A 19,259-nucleotide genomic window follows, 5' to 3' on the forward strand; every position below is an offset into this window, starting at 1 on the left:
GAGGAAGAGAGAGTGTTGATGCTATCTAAGACAGAGACAAAGGTAATGTGGGCCAGGTTCATGCATTAGGACAGAGAGGGATCAAAGGTGTTTGGCCATAGGATATCACTTTGAAAGCATGGGGTGTGTGCATGGGTAGAGCAGTTCAGGAGAACCACTTCCCCAGCAGAGAGCGAGGAATTGGCTTGGCTTGGCTTGGCTCACCTCCAGGGCAGGGGCAATGACAGTTGTCCTCATGAAGTGTGAGAGTGCCGGAAGTCACTCTCAGGTCTGGAAAGCAGACCTGAGAGGAGCCTTCACCTCAGAGGCCAGCTGGGATTGAGACTTGCAAATTGAAGAACTTGGACCGTTGGTTGGACTTGGTTGGCCTGGACTAGAGGACGGGTTTGAATCTTTCTTTCAACCTCTGGGCATTTCATATTTTCCAGACCACTAAAAAGTTGCAGTGGGATTTTTCCAAGTCTTTTCACTACCTAAAAAAAGAAATGTGAATAAACAAGAGATTAAAATAAGAAAATCCATTATTGCTGTGTTAGTTGTGTGATTTATAGAAGCCGAACCATTATATGAGACCAGTTATTGAGTGGCTGATTTTAAAGAGTATTATGGGCTGGATGTGATGGCACACAACTTTAACTCAAGAACTCAGGAGGATTGCTGTAAGTTGGAGACCAGACTGGCCTACATAGCAAATTCCAGGCCAGTTGGAGCTACCTAGAGACCTTGTTTCCAAAATGAAATCTTTGTACTGTTGAATCTGTGGCCTTGCTGTTTAGGAAATGATCCTAGTGTGTGGCTTCCTGACCCTAGTGGGTGGTTGTGTCGTTTGGTGGCCTTTCCAGGAAGTGCCATTCACCAGTGTGTTGGAGGTAGGGGTGGGCAGCATTTGGTTGTCTGATTGCATGGGTCAGGGGTGGGGGGGAGTAGATTAGGCACAGCAGTTGGTTTTCTCTCTCAGAACTGTGGGCACTGATTTGGTAGCTCCAGAACATCAGAGCCAGGGTCTCTGACTCTCTGGGCCTTTGCTTTCATGGGCCCAGGGTGACTGGGTTAGGTATCACGTGTATTCTAGACAGAAAAGGGGAAGAGGAGGAGAGAAATAGTGGGCTAGAATATCCCTTACGTGGCAGTCAACTTACTTGTTGAGTAATCTTCTGCTCAACAACTGGCTCTTAAGTGTGGCCAACAATTGTAAGGGGGGCTGAAAATCAGTTTGTTTTGGTTTCATTTTAAGTTAACCAAGTAGAACTTCCCACCCAGCCCTTTGTCCTTCCCAATAGCGGAGGTATTCCCACGGCAGGAAAGCAGGGATCCCATGCTTCTACAGACCTCCAGCCTGGGGTGGGCAGGAGGAGTCTGAGCACTTGACGGTCGGAGCCGTCTCCCTCCCAGCCCTTGCCCTCACGGGTTACACACTTCTGCTGTCTGTCAATCCAGGCCATCGGGAACGCCAAGACCACTCGCAACGACAACAGCAGCCGATTTGGGAAATTCATTGAGATTGGCTTTGATAAAAAGTACCACATCATTGGGGCCAACATGAGGACCTACTTGCTGGAGAAGTCCAGGGTGGTCTTTCAGGTGAGTGGCAGGACTCGGCTGTTTGTACTTCGCCTCCATTACTGCTCCTTCCACTCCCTGTGCTCACAGAGAAACCCATCTCTTAGCCTGGAATCAATATTGTTCTCTTCCTTCTCTTTCCGAGTAAATATTCATGTGGACTAAGCCTCCAGTGTCTACAAATCTTTTACACAGAATTGCTTTGCCTGACACTAAATCCAGGGCTAGAGAAAGAACAGTCGGCCTTACAGTCTTACCATTCGAGAATGTTATAGTCTGGGTTTCAGTTTTCAGGGAACCTGCATGTTCGGTGGGTCAAAAATAGGTGTATGGCTAGATAGGCTTATATGCTAAAATAATACACTCATACACACACGCACACACACACACACATATGCACACTCACACACACACGCACATGCACAAGCACACTCACACTCACACACACACGCACACGCGCACACACACACACGCACACACACACACATATGCACACTCACACAAACACGCACATGCACAAGCACACGCACACTCACACACACACACACACACACACACACACACACACACACACACACACGTGTTTGGTTTTCTTTCCTAGGAAGTAGTGTGTATAAACACCACTCAGGTCTTCCCCATCACGGTCCTTAGTTGTTCTGCTGATCCTCCTCTTCCTCCCGCTCAGCTCTCCCTGGCCTCTGCCTCACCCCTTCCTCCCTCCCTGCTTCTGGTGACGGTCAGTGCCACCTTAACCACCATTCTCCTGCAGCAGCTTTGCCTTCTCATCATGGAACTGAGTGAGGTAGCCTGATTCAGTGGTGATGGCGGCCTGATTCAAGTCTGCAGCTCCCTTTGCCTTGTGCACAGTGGCTTCCCTGCCCCCAGGGATCAGCTGTCCTTGGGGACCCCCCCCCCCCGCAGAGTCTCCTGAGCAGTTCCTTAGTGATGACTTTGTGTTCATGAGTAACAAACATTCCATGACCGTTCAGACCAGCTCCCCTTCCCTCACAGGTTGCTTGGGTGGCCCCTCATCCCTCCTTCACTAGGTAGAGCAGTGGGAAGCTCTGCTGGGTAGACTGACAAACTGCCTGCACTCCACCACGACTTGAACTTTCCTCTTCATGGCTGTTTCTACCCAGGCCTCCTAACTATTTGTACACCACCTCCCCAACCCCCACCCCTCCCTGCTGATTTAAAACCATTCTAGTGTGAGTGTCCACTGAAAGTCCCCTGACTGGCTATCCCAACACAGTAGGCAAGCTCAGCCTCACTTACTTTAAGTCCCAGAGCAGAAAGGGACCTTTCAACAGGAAAATAAAGGTCTGCAGCTGCCAGCCAAGCAGCAAGGATTAGAGTGTTTGTTGGCTAACCCCACCCCTACCCCACGTTCGTCGTGTGGCTCTGGTGTTTAATGTGGAAAGGAAAGGAAATTTTGCCTCCACAAAAGCTAAGGGGTAAAAGTCCTCACGGGAGAAGAAAAGACCCTGTCATAGCAAATGGAAAATATGTCATTTGAAATTGCAGGTGGCCGGGGCACAGAGGAAACACCTGAGAGAGGTGGCTTGTGCCACCTGGATGGGACACCTGGGACCAGAATAACCAAGGAGATGATCCTGGGAACCACGGCCTAAAGCTGATCTCTTTTTCCTCCCCAGGCGGATGATGAGAGGAATTACCACATCTTTTACCAGCTCTGTGCTGCTGCCAGCCTTCCTGAATTTAAAGAGCTCGCCCTAAGTAAGTCACCCAGGTACACAGGGTCTTCTGCAAGGACAGCTGCTGCAGCAGGCAACCAGCAGCTCTGCCCAGAGCCCTCAGTTGTGGATTCTTGTCTCAGTTGTGTCCTTGCTGTGGCCCTGCACCTTAGTCCCATCAGAACCTTACCGCAGGTTAGTATTGCAGGGTTAACCATAATTTCTAGGCTTGCCTTCAAGGAATGAGCTGTAGGGATGAGAGTGTATATTTGCAGAGCAGTGCAGGTGTCACCTCTTTAAAAGATGTGCCGCAGAGCTAATGGTTCTGTCATTCAAGTGCTTGCCGCACAAGCATAAGGACCTACATTTGAATACCCAGAAAGCCATGCGTGAACATGTCAGGAATTCCAGCACTGGGTAATGGAGAAGTGAATTCCTGAAGTTCCATGGCCACCCAGTCTGCCTCGCTCGAATATAGAGGCTCAGGCTGAGTAAGAGGCTCTGTGTCAAACAATAGGGGAGAGAAGAAATGAAGGAAATCACCTCATGTGACCATGGCCTCTGTGTACGCATACACCTGTGCAGGTACATGTATATGTGTGTGTGATTGTGTGTGTACACTGTATATATATGCATACAACATAACACACACAGACTTTTCTTTAAGAGAAAAATGTGTTTCTTCTGTCTATGTCATGAGAAATTGGTCCCTTTCAGAGACCCTAGAGATTTCTACACTGCTCATCATTTTCCCATGACCAATGTGTGTTAGGTTCTATCTTAGGGTTGAGATAGAAAGGAGGAGAACAGTGCTGGCCATGGTGGGAAAGGCTAAAGACCACACAGATGAGGCTCACATCACCACAGAGTCACAGTTGAGACAAGTAAGATTCAGTACTGCAAAACTGTGGATCCCTTTGAACAGGCATGGAAGCTTCTAGCAGATCATGGTGGAGCACTAGAGGGAAGTACCTCACCACCTCCACCGCCAATGCTTGTCACTTATCCAATGCGTGAGCCATCCTTTGTTTTCCCCATGGATGCATTAGCAAGGCGCCCTGCTTTTGAGGCATCGATACAAAGACAGTGGTGGGCAAGCTTTAATTCCAGGCATCTCTCAGTGGGCTGGAGCCCCCACTTCATCTGTCTGGGGCCAGATAGAGTCTTGATTTTGAGACTTCTGAAGCTGAGTGATGATTGACCAACCTGGAGCTGAACAGCATCCTGCCCCTGGCCTATTTATTATCTGTACTTGGGTCTGTGTAGGAAGAGCCCTGGCTAAAAGATGATGCGATGATCTCATTTATTGGATTGGCAAAGATTTGTTGATCTTTGCAGCTCTTCTCTAAACAGATTGTTGAGGCTATGTCCCCAAATCTTAGCCATCTTAAGGATCCAGTACTAGATCCAGCTCTGTCACCAGTAGCTAAAATCCATCATATGGTGTCTTAGTGTTCTCTTGCTGTGAGGAGACGCCATGACCACAACAAATCTTTTTTTTTTTTTTTNAAGATTTATTTATTTATTATATGTGAGTACACTGTAGCTGTCTTAAGACACACCAGAAGAGGGCATCAGATCTCATTATGGATGGTTGTGAGCCACCATGTGGTTGCTGGGATTTGAACTCCGGACCTTTGGAAGAGCAGTCGGGTGCTCTTACCCACTGAGCCATCTCACCAGCCCCAACAAATCTTAAAAAAAAAAAAAAAAAAAAACATTTAACCAGGGGCTGGCTTACAGGTTCAGAGGTTTAGTCCACTATCATCATGGTGGAATGCATGATGGCACACATAGCACTGGAGCAATAACTGAGAGCTACATCTGGATCTGTAAGCTGAGAAAGAGACACTGGGCTTGACATGGGATCTTGAAACCTCAGAGCCCAACCCCAGTAAGAAGGTGGGAGATCATGGGAAAGTGGGGAGCATTACTTCCTCCAACAAGCCCACGCTTCCCAATCCTTCTAATCCTTTCAAATACTGCCATTTTCTAAGACTAACTATATATTTAGTTGCCTTTGAAGGAAACTCTTATTCAAAGCATTAAGTGGTTCCAGGATTTTCTTCCTTCCTGATAACTTCCTATAGTCTTTGTTTATATACCACATGATTCAGGCCATGTTGATGCAATACTGTATAATCTAGCTGTGGGTTCTGCTGTAGCTTTATCCTGTCAGTTACAGTATTCAGTGGGAAGTTGTAATATTGTTGGAAGCCCAGCCTCAGCCAAAGTCTCCCTTAAGAAATGTTGTAGTTTACTTGGAACCCAGGAAGGACAAACTGGATGACACCCACTGTGCTGGTCTGTCCTGCTGTACAGTTGCTGGCAAGTCCTTCCAAGGACAAGGAATGTATGCTACCAGCTAGTCAGGGCAGGTTCTCAGTGGCTCCTGTTTGAGCACTGGCCTGACCTGGGGCCTTTTGGGTTGGATGCCAGCTCTTAGTCACAAGTGGTCATGTTATGGACAACTGGATATTTTCTTCTTGTCTTCCTAGAATGAGGGGGTCGAGGTTTTCATGATAAACCCCCAGAAGCTGTTTTTCTAAAGGTTGTTTTATCAAAATCAAATACTGACAAGGTCTATCTGGCTGGCCACTTTGTCATAGAGAAGTTGTCTAATTTTTTCATTTACATGAGTTGTATTGAGGTTTAGAATGTCTTTTCCTTATTTTCTGTTTGTGCAAGGTATGGGCTCTCTGAGCTTCTGCCAGAATCCTTGAAAATTACCCAATTCAATCAATTTCTTACATCTCAGAGAGCATCTTGGAGTGAAATGAAGAGCCCATGATAAGCTCTTATGAGGCTCCCTGTGGCCTGTGGGTAGATTGGCTGTGAGCCCTAAAGCTTGGTTTTTGGTTTCCTTGATAATCCTGATAAATAGCTGGGAAAGTCAAATAAACGAAGGACTAGCCTGAAGCTCCATTGATTCTCCAGACACTGTAATCTGTCTCTTGTTCGGAACCTAAAACGCATTATACAAAAATCTCTGCAAGTCTAGTGCCCCTTCATAACTTGTACATTTGTTGGAAGGTGGAGGACATGGCTGTGTCTTGTAACCCATGTCCTTCCTCCATCCCATTGTTCTGTATGCTTAAAGGGATCACATGCTGCCTGTAATTTTAAAAACCATGCCACCTGCTACCTCCTTGCCTGGTGTCACAGCCCGCACTCCAACCTCTCCCAATTCCCTTTGCTCCATCTGGCTTAGCCCAGGATCGAACTCAACCAACCTTAACCTGGAAAATCTGGGAGCTGCTGTCCACACTTCATCAGACCCTCTGGGTTAGCTTTGCCAAGCCACCAGCTATCACTCTGGCTGCGCTCCTGCCCACCTAGCTCTGAGGAAGGAAAACACTAGATAGCTTTAGCGGCAGGCCGATTTCTGAGTTCAAGGCCAGCCTGGTCTACAAAGTGAGTTCCAGGACAGCCAGGGCTATACAGAGAAACCCTGTCTCAAAAAAAACAAAAAACTAGCCAGATGGTACAAGTACTGGGCTCTGATCAGCTAAACTATTTCAGTCAACCACTGATAGCAGAAGCCACTGTTTCCAGCCACCCAAGATCTTGCATGGTTGGGTTGTAGCCTCCCGTTCCAAAACATGCCAAAAAGCCTCCCTTTCCCTGCCTCCCTTCTCTTCCTCCTGGGACCCTGAAATCCCACCATTCCCCTTTTGCCTAACAGTTGGCTCTTGCCTTCTTTATTGATCAAATCAAGAACCAGTTAGGGAACCAGATTTTAATATCAGCTCTCCTACAGTTCAGGGAAATTCACAAAGTCCTATGAAAATTTTGTTTTAGAGTAAGGGCTGGTCAGGTTCTTGTCCCTTTCCATTTACTCTCATGGATGTGTTAAAATATGTATGTATGTATGTGTGTATATATATATATATATATATATATATATATATATATATATATATATATATATATATATATATATATATATATATATATATGTATGTATATATATATATATATATATATATATATATATATATATACTGTAGCTGTCTTCAGACATGCCAGAAGAGAGCATCAGAGAGCATCCTGTTACAGGTGGTTGTGAACCACCTTGTGGTTGCTGGGAATTGAACTCAGGACCTCTGGAAGAGGAGTCAGTGCTCTTAACCACTGAGCCATCTCTCCAGCCCCACTAATTCAGTTTTATGAGTCACTGTGACCTTGCACAGGTCAGAGTACAGCCTCCCCCCCCCCACCCCCGTGAGGTCCAAGCTCTTCAACATTGACCTTTGATGTTCGGTGCTCCAGTCAAAGAATAATGGCCTCGTTCTGATTTGTTCATTGCTGGGGCTGGTGTCTGTCTAGTCAACCCAGCTAATAGACATTGTGGGTGTATACCTATACTTGGAAATTCTTAGAGGGAGGGGGCAAAGAGGAAAAGAAAGGTATTACAACTACATGATGAGAGAAGGAGTTGTGGGTAGGAAGGAGCGCGCTGGTTTCGTGGACCTGACTGGAGGAGAACCAAGCTGCATCCAGCCAGGCAGATAGGGAAGGGCTAACTGTATGCCCCTTGCCTGTCTCTTACTAACAGGGTCTGTTGTGTGATAACTAGTGACTGGGGCAAGTAGACGCAGAGGGGAAAGAGATGACCTTGTTGATGGCAGTCAGAGGCTCTGGCAGGTGGCATCTGCAATGTAGAGCCTCAGCCTGAGAGTTTGGAAATGCAGAGCAGGAAAGGTGGGGGTGTTCTGTCAGACTCAGGACAGCAGGCAGCAGGGCCCTAGCTGTTGACAGTGAAGGATCTTTTGAAGATGCTGCAAATGCCTTCCCTCCGATGTCGAAGCCAGATGTCCCCCTTTAGTCTCCAGTGACTCTGCTGTCTTGGCTGACATTCAGTAATGAGTTTTTTTTAAAAAAAAAAAAAAAAGAAAGAAAGAAAAGAAAGAAAAGAAAAGAGAAAAATCAAAGTCATAGGATGCTAAAGATCAGTCATCTCTTCAATGGATTGACTGTTCAAGTCGTGGGCTCCCCGTCCTGGTCATCTGTGTTAAGCCTGTGCAACCTCTTAGCATCTGGAGTCCTCAGTTTACATGCTGAAAAGTGGGAGCACACATAGTAAGCCGTTCTTAGGCAGCATTGAGAAAGGCACGAGGTAAGCTGTTTTGAAATGTCAGTGTGAGAGGAGGGATTGCTTTATTAGCCTTTGGGGTCTATTGCTCAGCACACGCAGCTCATGAAGTAATTAGCTATGAAGGGGCTAAGTATGTTTTGAGTATAAGTCATAAAATGTACCTCTGTTGAACCTCTAAATGGATAGATTCCTTTCTCTTCCAGTTCAAGAGTCTTGGCTCCATTCATCTAAGAGTTCATCTAAGTTAATCCTCCAGGGAAACTCTCTTATACAGTGGATGGTCTATGCAGGCCTCTCTATTCCTGTTCAAGTATTGGTCTAGCCTATTGTAGTTGTGGCTGTCTTGTCAACATAAAGTTTTGTTGTTGCTCTCTGATACTTTTCAGCTGGGCCTGGCTGTGTTTAGGTTAGACCCACAGCAATTTCCAGAATTGTCAGCAGAATTCACCATGGCCTGGAACGTCGGTGTTCTGTCCGAGCACCAGGATGTGGATAGAGACAGGAAGGGAGAGGTGCATAGGGGTGGTTGACAACATGGCAAAAGGACAGGTTGAGTGAGGCGACTGTGTAGAAAACAAAGACAGAAAAAGAACAGGGATCTGGAGGAGTGGGAGTGGTCATGTCTCAAAAGGTTTAGGACAAGAACCTCTGCCTTGAGGGTAGTGAGACTGCTGAAGGGCTTTGTGCAGGAGAGGGATGTGGCTGACGTTACCAGCATTGCACGCTGGGTTTGAGAGAATGTGAGCAAAACACAAAGACAGCTTTAGAATCTTTCACAACGTTCCCCTAGATGATACTGGCTGAAGGTCAGACCCACAGCAATGGTAGTCAGCAGGGAGAAAGGAAATGGACCATAGATGTTCTTGGGAGATAAATCAAAGGGCATGCATGATGTTGAAAGGCGTGGAGCTGCTGTGGAGTGTAGTTACCTGATATGCATTCAATCTGCATGTCCAGGTCTCAGGCAAAGAATTCCGTGGGGAGGTTTCAGGGCAAGAGGAGAAGCAGCACATGCCCAGTCTTGGCATTCCGTCAAAGCCAAGCTCCATACACTCAGAGCATGTGGTGCCACTAGCTGTCTGTCCTCTTATTTTGTATGTCCCAAAGAGATTTTTTTAAACATTGTATATGTGTGTGGATATGCATACATGAGTGTCAGTGCCAGGAACTACATGGTGGCTCACAACCATCCATGAGACCTGATGCCCTCTTCTGGGGTGTCTGATGATAGCTACAGTGTACTTACATATAGTAAATAAATAGTCTTTTTTTTTTTTAATTAGGTATTTTCCTCGTTTACATTTTCCCCCTTCTTGGCCCTGGGGTTCCCCTGTACTGGGTCATATAAAGTTTGCAAGTCCAATGGGCCTCTCTTTGCAGTGATGGCCGACTAGGCCATCTTTTGATACATAAGCAGCTAGAGACAAGAGCTCCAGGGTACTGGTTAGTTAATATTGTTGTTCCACCTATAGGGTTGCAGTTCCCTTTAGCTCCTTGGGTACTTTCTCTAGCTCCTCCATTGGGGGCCGTGTGATCCATCCAATAGCTGACTGTGATCATCCACTTCTGTGTTTGCTAGGCTCCGGCATAGTCTCACAAGAGACAGCTATATCTGGGTCCTTTCAGCAAAATCTTGCTAGTGTATGCAATGATGTCAGCGTTTGGAAGCTGATTATGGGATGGATCCCTGCATATGGCAATCACAAGATGGTCCATCCTTTCATCACAGCTCCAAATTTTGTCTCTGTAACTCCTTCCATGGGTGCCTTGTTCCCATTTCTAAGAAGGGGCAAAGTGTCCACACCTGCTTGTGGACGTTGTACATCGTGGTGCGCACTAGGCTCCGCACCACGATGTACAACGTCCACAAGCAGGGGCATCTGGGTTCTTTCCAGCTTCTGGCTATTATAAATAAGGCTGCTATGAACATAGTGGAGCATGTGTCCTTATTACCGGTTGGGACATCTTCTGGATATATGCCCAGGAGAGGTATTGCGGGATCCTCCGGTAGTACTATGTCCAATTTTCTGAGGAACCGCCAGACTGATTTCCAGAGTGGTTGTACCAGCTTGCAATCCCATCAACAATGGAGGAGTGTTCCTCTTTCTCCACATCCTCGCCAGCATCTGCTGTCACCTGAATTTTTGATCTTAGCCATTCTGACTGGAGTGAAGTGGAATCTCAGGGTTGTTTTGATTTGCATTTCCCTAATGATTAAGGATGTTGAACATTTTTTCAGGTGCTTCTCAGCCATTCGGTATTCCTCAGGTGAGAATTCTTTGTTCAGCTCTGAGCCCCATTTTTTAATGGGGTTATTTGATTTTCTGGAGTCCACCTTCTTGAGTTCTTTATATATATTGGATATTAGTCCCCTATCCAATTTGGGATAGGTAAAGATCCTTTCCCAATCTGTTGGTGGCCTTTTTGTCTTATTGACGGTGTCTTTTGCCTTGCAGAAGCTTTGCAATTTTATGAGGTCCCATTTATCGATTCTCNATCTTACAGCACAAGCCATTGCTGTTCTATTCAGGAATTTTTCCCCTGTACCCATATCTTCAAGGCTTTTCCCTACTTTCTCCTCTTACATATAGTAAATAAATAGTCTTTAAAAAAAAAAAAAAAAAAAAAAAAAAAGAGTGCCAGTGCCCCCAGAGGCCAGAGGCTTCTGGTTCTCACAAGTTGGGAGTTCCAGGAGGTTTTGAGCCTCCTAGCACAGACAGATACTTAGTATCAAACATGTATCCCCTGCAAGAGCAGAACTTGCTCTTGTTTTTAATTTGGTTTTTGGTTTTGGGATTTTGGTTTTTGAGACAGGGTTTCTCTGTATAGCCCTGGCTGTCCTGGAACTCACTCTGTAGACCAGACTGGCCTCAAACTCAGAAATCTGCCTGCCTCTGCCTCCCAAGTACTGGGATTACAGGCATGTGCCTGGCCAGAGCTCCCTCTTAACTGCTGAGCCATCTCCTCGACACCCCCCACCACCACCACCACCAATACATTTCATTACAGTCAGTCACTGCCCGCGCTTGCTGGATATTTGCCCTCTGCTAAGCTCATCTCTCACTTGTAAAACACGGCACTGACTCCCCTTTCTTACTAGCTGTCAAGGCTGTCAGAGGCATGGCTGAGGGAGATGGAGCCCCAGAGGTGAGAAAACACAGAAGGATATCAGCCCTTCCTTGTCCTTACATCTGAGTAGCTCCTGTGTGTGAGGACTTTGTAAAATAGAGAAAATCAAGTCCCTGCCACCCTCCACTGCCCCTCATTAGTCATATGTGACTGCTGGATGAGGCTCTCCTACGGCCAGCCGGATGAGATTCTAGGATGCCACTCTAGGTATATGTTTTCCTTGTTAGGCCCTTGGAAAACTCAGATCTGAATTGAACGATGGTGGACTGGACTTCCCGCGACCTGGTTAGCCTGCTCACCATGCCAGTCTTACACGCACACAGCCACACACTTTGAATATAATACAAGTTTCTTCTGATTCAGTTTTCTCTCCCATTTCCCATTGTGGACAAAGTATTCTTTGACGTATACAAAGTATACGTCAGGCCAACAACAGAACTCGTAGTGAGCTATCGTGCGCTAGAGGAGGCATCCGCCGAGGTGGAGCTCTGCGGGTGATAAGGAATGGAGCTCTCTCTAATGCCTCACGCCTTCCTTCTTGCCTCCCGCAGCATGCGCAGAGGACTTTTTCTATACAGCCCATGGAGGAAACACGACCATCGAGGGTGTGAATGATGCAGACGACTTTGAGAAGACTAGACAAGCTCTCACACTCCTTGGTAAGGAACCTTCTGAGTGACAGTCGCCTGTCCCATGGGCAGGGGTGGGGGAGAGCAAGGCGAGGTCTTACTGGCTTACCTGCTAAGTCCTCTGAGCCTTGTGAGTGTCTCCTTAGACCCTCATCTCTGTCAGCCCACAGGGAAATTTCTCAGAAATAAAGTTTTGAGCCGGGCACTGCAAAGTATCCCATCACTTGGTTAGCTGTTGAAACACATGGAGAAAAGTGTAGCCATGTCTTTGTGTGCCGTGGTCTGAGCTCACAGGCAGTGTGTACCCCATGAAAACCCTCTCACTGAGCCAGACCACCTGGGCACTAGCCACGGGATCTGAGCTGAAGCAGACCTCTGTGGCCCATGCAATGCTGGCATGCTAGCCATGGGTGTTTCAATCCTCAAAGCAGGGAGTTCTCTGTGACCTTCAGTAACAGAGGGGCTCAGGAGAGCTAGAGAGAATTGTCCCTGTCCCCAGCCTGTTTTGGAGGGAAGCTCCCCCCCCCCAAGTTGATGAGATAAAGAGTAAATCTTTGATTGGGAAGATAGAACAGTCAGTCCTGGGGCCTGCAGCCAGGGGAAGGGAAGTGTAAGGCAGTCAGACAGTGACTCAGATGGCCCCTACATCTTCCCCATCCCTTCCGGGACAGGGATGAAGCATCTGGATTCTCTGTCAGGTTGCTCACAACAGCATCTGTTCAGTTCTATGGTATAAGCCAAGTTCTGTCAGTGTCCAAATTAAACGTGAAAAGCTGGACACACCCTCGTCTCTACAGGGAAGAGATAGAGGGCTTGTGTACTACGGTCACTTCTCTGCGTAGCTGAGGCATGAGTAGAATTCATCTTTTACACCTGTGAACTATCAGGAGCAGAAAACCCTCTCGGTTATCCCAGAAAGAAGACAGTACCATGATAACCAGAGCAGTCCACAGTGAGTTGTGGACAAGGCTAAAGTGGACTGAGGACAGAGGACACAGAGGCAAAGGAAGTGCTGCTTTGGCTAGCACAAGGGGCCAAACATCACAGGGACTGATGGGTAGAGGAACCCGGCATGTAGGTGAACTTCAGACCTGTCCAGGAGGAGGGGGAAGTGTGCTCAAGACTCAGGACCAGCACCCTGTGCTTGCCCTGAGCATGGTGGGCCCATAGGCTCAATGCATGCTTAGCAAGGAAGTTATTGGGCTCCCAGGTAATGCCTGGGGGCCGGGGGGAGATCAGAACCAGGATGGAGACCACCTTTCTGCTGCCTTTGTATCACTGAGGGGACCTCTGTTCAGAACCCTGGTGCCCTGCCATCGGCACAGAACAGTTCGCTGAGGGGAGTCAAGGGGAGGGGAGGGGACATAGAGACTATGTTGATGTCTGTCTGTCTCACTTTCCCCAGCATCACACACCCTATTGTTCTCCACAGTCGGAGACTTAGGAAGGTGCCTGATGGTGAGCAGAATGTGTTCTGCCCAGCTTGCCAACAGGAGATGCACCCACTGTGGGGTTGGTGCCCATTCTGGGCAGCTGTGACAATGAGCTGGAGCTGGTCGGAGGGGGCAGATACCCCCCAGACTCTTAAGACAAATGCTTTAGTTCTCAAAGTCGATCACATTTACAGAATTCTTTTAGTAAGACTTTCTTCACTCCCCTCTAATAGATGTCCTCATTCTTAATTACCAAGGTTGTAAATATGTCATCTTAAAATACAGGATAATAGAGTTTATTTAGGCCCTGTGACGTATGTGGTTTCTGTTGCTTCTGCTCATCTCTGCTATAGTAGCCTGCCACTAACTTCAGGTAAAACAAGTGGGTGTGGCTGTTATGTGGGTTTATACAAACACCCTGTGTGCTGTGGGCATGGACTGTTGGCCCTTGTTTTAATCTTAAGTTTAATTGGTGATTTAAAAAAATTAATTTCTCTAGAATTTCTTAAATCACTACTGTATTTACATCATTCCTACTCCTCATGTTCCCCGAGAACCCATCCTGTGCTCCCCCCAACACTCATTTTCAAATTTATGGTCTCTTTATTTAACTATTTCCGTTATCTATGTGTGTGTATTCAGACCATCCAATGTGGCTTCTATGTACATTGTTGAGACTGACCACTGGGATTAGGTAACCTAGCAGGGAGCGCCTCTCCGCCAAAACTGATTTCCCCTCCCTTAGCAACCGTAGGTTACCTGTAGCCAGTTATCTAAGCACAGGACCTCGTGACATATCCCATCCTCACTAGCATGCCACCTACAGTGGTTGCTGTGCAGGTCTCCTTTATCTCTCTCTCATATGGCTGAAATTAATGACGCAGCTTCCCCGTCATGCCAAGAGCAGGCACCCTGCTTCTCTGGCCGCTGCAGTCTTTCCATTTTCTCTTCATGGTTCTCCTCAGCCTTGGGTTTAGGGCTCTGACTGTCCTGTTGGGTCACTCACTGTTTATAGTTGCTTATCATGGGGTGTTTGGTTTCTGTTTCCTGCAGTACACAGGGCTTGTTCAGAGGGCCCATGGTAATAACAGGGGCTTACTGAGATCATGGTAATAACAGGGGCTTACTTAGCTTATGGTTGGTCTGTGCACTTTGTGGATTCCCTGAGGTGGTTGTTAATCCTAGGAAGCCCTGTCTTTGCCTCCCATTTATATGCAGTTGCGCTGGCTGTGGTAGCTAGAGTAAAGGGTAAGGAGATGTGACTGAGGAGGAAGCCGGGGGAGCTACTGCCTTTTCTTCAATAGAAGGTGACTATACTAACATTCGTCATACTGTCCTGTCAGCTTCGCTAATAAGTGTGAGATCTTCTGAAATGTAGAAAGAACTAATGCCTTCGAACTAAACCTAAATTTTAGGAGATGTGCCTTGGGTAACTGGTCTAGGCAAAGAGCAAAGGTGACGATCAAGTTTGTGGCCATAGTGTTTCTGGGCTGTGTGCGTTTCTGTCATGTTGGGGCGTGCATAGAAGATATAGGACAGCTACCCTGAGCTGGCACCGGCCATAAGCCAGCTGGCGGCCAGTCCCTAGAACCGTAATCCCAGGGATAGTGGAAGGTTCTCTTTTCTTTTCCCCTGTTGGCCCTGGGTTTGTGCCACAGATGTTTGCCGGATATTAGGTTTGGAAAAAAACAACTACAGATAAATGGCCACCCTTATTAAACTCATAAAAACATCCATAAAGTATCTGGTTGAAATGAAGTCCAAAATGAGTCAATCCTACCGCTGCCCCTCCGTGCCCTTAGAGAAGCTCAGATGACAACGAGCCCCATCTGGTGTGATCCAGACAATCAGCAAGGACATTGCCCCTTCAATCCGGGAGCCCCTCTGCCTCGGAGAGGCTGCTTTGAGTGGTAATGACTTGGCCTGTCTGCTTTTAGGAGTCATTAACCCTAACCCAGGAAGGAAGGAAAATCAAACAATTTTTAAAGTCCTTGTAAAGGGTAAAAAGTCCTTTCTATCGTAGCACAGATGTCGAGTGTCATGTTTATTTTGTTTTGTTTTGTTTTTGCCCTTCAGGAGTGCGGGATTCCCATCAAATAAGCATCTTTAAGATAATTGCTTCTATCTTGCACCTTGGAAGTGTGGAGATTCAGTCTGAGCGGGACGGGGATTCCTGCAGCATTGCAGTAAGTGGCGCCAGAGATAAAATGTGCACAGTCAACTCGGATCCTCCAGCCTGATACCACGGGCATTGGCCTCCGTGCTTAGAGGGCACCCCTGGGTTATTTATTCTAAGCAGTAATGACTTCTGTTTTCTCTCTGATAATTTTTTTTTTTAAAGAACCAATTCATTTCAAATCGGCTGCCTTCAGGTTTCTATCACTGGGGCAAGGGATTTAGTGGCCAGTCAATAAATTTGTCTGATGGGTTTATTTTCCAAGTACTCTGAGGTACATAGACTTCTACGACATGTCATCAATCTATTGAGTACCACATGGGTTCCAGGCTGATGAAGTCTTTGCAGCAAGCAAACGGAGGGTTGGACACCATAGTTGGTGACTGCTTCTAAAGAGCTTGCATTCTAACCCGGTAGCCAGGACGGGACGGCACTGACGAATCTTTTCCCCATCGAAGACAGAATATTAAGTGAGGCCTCTCAGTCAAGGTCCTACCAGCTCTGACAGGTCCTTAAAGGCTCCTAAAGGTCTCTTTTTCCCTAGAGCCTAATGTCACAGATGACATGTGGTAGACAGAAGGTGGTTATGTGGGATAAGGATGCTGGAGAGAGCTTATGTTGGTGGGACAGACGGCAATTTCTATCTATCTGTGTCCTCTCTGAAACTCAATGCTGTTGGCCAGAGCTAAAACTCCACTCTGGCCTTGTATAAGTACATCTACCATGGTTTTACTTCTGTGCCTATCTGTGGTTAGCCTCGAAGGAAGCACTAAGTGCAATTCTTATTTCTCGCTCGGGATGTGGAATTTAAATAGCCAGATTCTAGGAAAAGGACACATATCACTAGAGAATTCAGATGTGTGTGTGTCCATTCCAGCCACAAGCACAGCCATTGCCCTTCCCACTTATGGCCATTGCTGTCTGTGTAGGACAAGAGTTAGCAGAAGTTTAAAATGTTCCTACCTTCAGGGAAAGAAAGATTAAAGCTCTTTAGGTTCAACAGAGCTCTTCTCCAACCTGCCCTCCATCCCCACGTGAGAGCTTTGAGGTTTCCCCCGTACCTCTAAGAAAGGTACAGATTCAGGAGCCTGCAGTAAGTATCCCAGAGCCATCTCTGACATCTGACATTCACGAATTGCTGTGCATGTGTGTACCGTAGGGTGGCCAGAGCCTACAGGCGTAGTAGAGATGGCAGCCATGGTGCTTTGATGGTAAGGACAGGTAATCTCCCTGGTGAAGACAAGTCCTAGCTGACACTAGCGGTGAGTGTTTGAGGCTGGTGTAGAGTTGGCCCTTTGCCATAGGGAGAAAGTGTGCAGTGTTTATGCCTCCCTTCTGTACACCCCTTCCTAGAAAACGCCCTATGTATCTTTAGGGAAGCTGTGTCCTGCAAGGGAAGGACAGGGAAGACTGGGAGGACACGCATTGACAAATCCCTGGCTTTGGCTGGGGACATGCAAGAGAGGTGAGCAATATTTCCTTCATCTCTAGCCACGTACCACCCCTGTTCTTGCCAGTGGTCTCAGAGCCACACTCCTGGTCACAGAGCTTTTGTTGGGTTGTTTTTGGTGTGTGCGTTGCTGGAGGTCAAGGCTCAGGCTTCACAGCACACTAAGCCCCTTTGCCATGCATTCTCACAGCACTCTTAGCCTCCCTTGCTCCCGAGTCTTAGCACAATGATTTTGCATTCCTTGTGTGATTATATTCTCTTTCTCTCCCTCTCTCCCTTCTTCCTCTCCCTCTCTCTCCCTTCTTCCTCTCCCTCCCTCTCCCCCTTTCCTTCTCCCTCTCTCCCTCCCTTCTCTCTCTCCCTGCCCCTTCCTCCCTTCCTCTCTTCTTCCCTCCACCCCTCTCTCCCTCCCTCCATTCTATCCCTCTCTCCCTCCCTCCCCTCTGTCCCTCTCTCCCTCTGTCCCTCTCTCCCTCTGTCCCTCTCTCTCCCTCCCTCCTTCCCTCCTCTCCTCCTTTTCCAAACCGAGAGGGCAGTAAGTCTGTGTTCTTAGTCACCTCTGCAGTATGCATGGCCCACTAGGCACTCTAGAATGGATAGCTGGTGATTCATTGAGGCTGTCTAGGCTCCGATGGTAATAAGAATGGATGCCAGTGTGGATGAGACAGAGCTCAGTGGGTACCACTGAGGAAGCAAAGCTCTGAGCACTGTCCCGGAGGACCATGGCCACTTTGTTAGAAAGTCCAGCCTTGGGCTTGTAGGTACAGTGTCACTGATAGTCCTTCACTCCTGGGCATTCAGATGAGGAGCAGGGGTCGGGGGGAGTCATTGTCACCAGTGCCTGTTCCCCACCACCACCACTAAACTGTAGGGCCACATCTATTGTGTTCTGCTTGATATATATACTGTGTCACCTGTATTTGTGAGGTCTGCACAAAGATGGGACCATCAGGTGAGAGCTGAGATGGGAGGCTTGTTAGCATGGGTTGAAGGTCTAGGCTGTGGGAGTCATGACAGCATCAGGGTTGCCAGGGTTCAAATCCTGACCCCGCCATTTCTCAGGGATCTAACTTTAGAGACGTTCCCTCCCCTCCCTATGTCCTTTCCTCCTCCATACACTGTGAGTGGAAAGAGAACAGAGCCCTACAGGAAGGCTTTCACTCGGAGCTGATGGTGCTAAGTTCTAAACCAGTACCATTCTGGTTGTTGGGGCCAGAATAGACCTTAAGGACCTGCCTCTTTCTACATAGAGCAACACCTACTAAAGACCGAGTAAACCTAAATAAAATCCACAGAGAAGAACCTCTTTCTTAAAGGGCAGGATGACTAATGTCCCTGCCAGGACAGGCACAGGCTGGTTCTATTCCCGTACCACTCCCTCTCGCTTACTCAACTGAATTTTTTTAGCAAAAGACTTGGGCCACACACACACACACACCTGCCAGTGACCCAGTGGGTCCTGAACACAGTGCTCAGGCCAAGTGTGAGCTTGAGAAGTCTGCCGCCGAGGACGCCTTTCAGGGGGATCCCCCGTATGCTCTGCAGGCCCATAGGTGGGCTTGCTGTCTGCTTCCAAGCCGCGTGCCTTCTGCTCTGGAATTTTTACTTTTAATTAAGGCATGGGACTGTGTTCCATGATTGCCAGGGTTACCTCGGAGATGAAACGCTGTCCAATTAGTTGGACACCAGAGGCCATTTTTTCCCCTTGAATTTGGCAATGCAGGCCCATAAAACTGAGCTGCTGTCTTTAATGCTGACTGTTTTAATGGATTTATCATCATCTAATTATGCTTAAATGTAATTGCATGACGTTCAATCAGTTTCTGTTAGTACCTTTAATCAACAGTCAGAAGTAGTCCCACTGTGGTGTCTAGAAACCTGTTCCCTGGTGGCTATTAAAGAGTTACCTCCCTTACTGTGGTTCCGTCTCTGCCGCACTCTAGCAAGAGAAAGGAGGGGGAGAGGGGAAAGGAGTGGGGAAGAGAAGAGGGCACGGGGGGGGGGGGGGGGACAGGCCCATGTTGTTTGCTACAAGCAAACCACTCAAATGTCAGCGGATCTGTCTGTAGTGTGTGCCTAGCGATTAAGAA

General features: G+C 47.4%; 1 protein-coding gene across 4 annotated transcripts in view; it reads left to right on the top strand.

Annotated features, from left to right (window-relative positions):
- The window catches only part of Myo5b (myosin VB), a 314,400-nt gene that overhangs the window by 173,400 nt on the left and 121,741 nt on the right, over positions 1 to 19,259 (top strand). For all 4 annotated transcript variants that reach the window (XM_029472030.1, XM_021150181.2, XM_029472031.1 and 1 more), the window contains exons 6-9: positions 1,438 to 1,581; positions 3,216 to 3,297; positions 12,033 to 12,140; positions 15,620 to 15,729. In XM_029472030.1, coding sequence (XP_029327890.1) covers positions 1,438 to 1,581; positions 3,216 to 3,297; positions 12,033 to 12,140; positions 15,620 to 15,729 — 444 coding nt within the window. The remainder of the gene's footprint in view (positions 1 to 1,437; positions 1,582 to 3,215; positions 3,298 to 12,032; positions 12,141 to 15,619; positions 15,730 to 19,259) is intronic.

This window comes from Mus caroli, chromosome 18, assembly GCF_900094665.2.
Source record: "Mus caroli chromosome 18, CAROLI_EIJ_v1.1, whole genome shotgun sequence".
Lineage (NCBI taxonomy): Eukaryota > Metazoa > Chordata > Mammalia > Rodentia > Muridae > Mus > Mus caroli.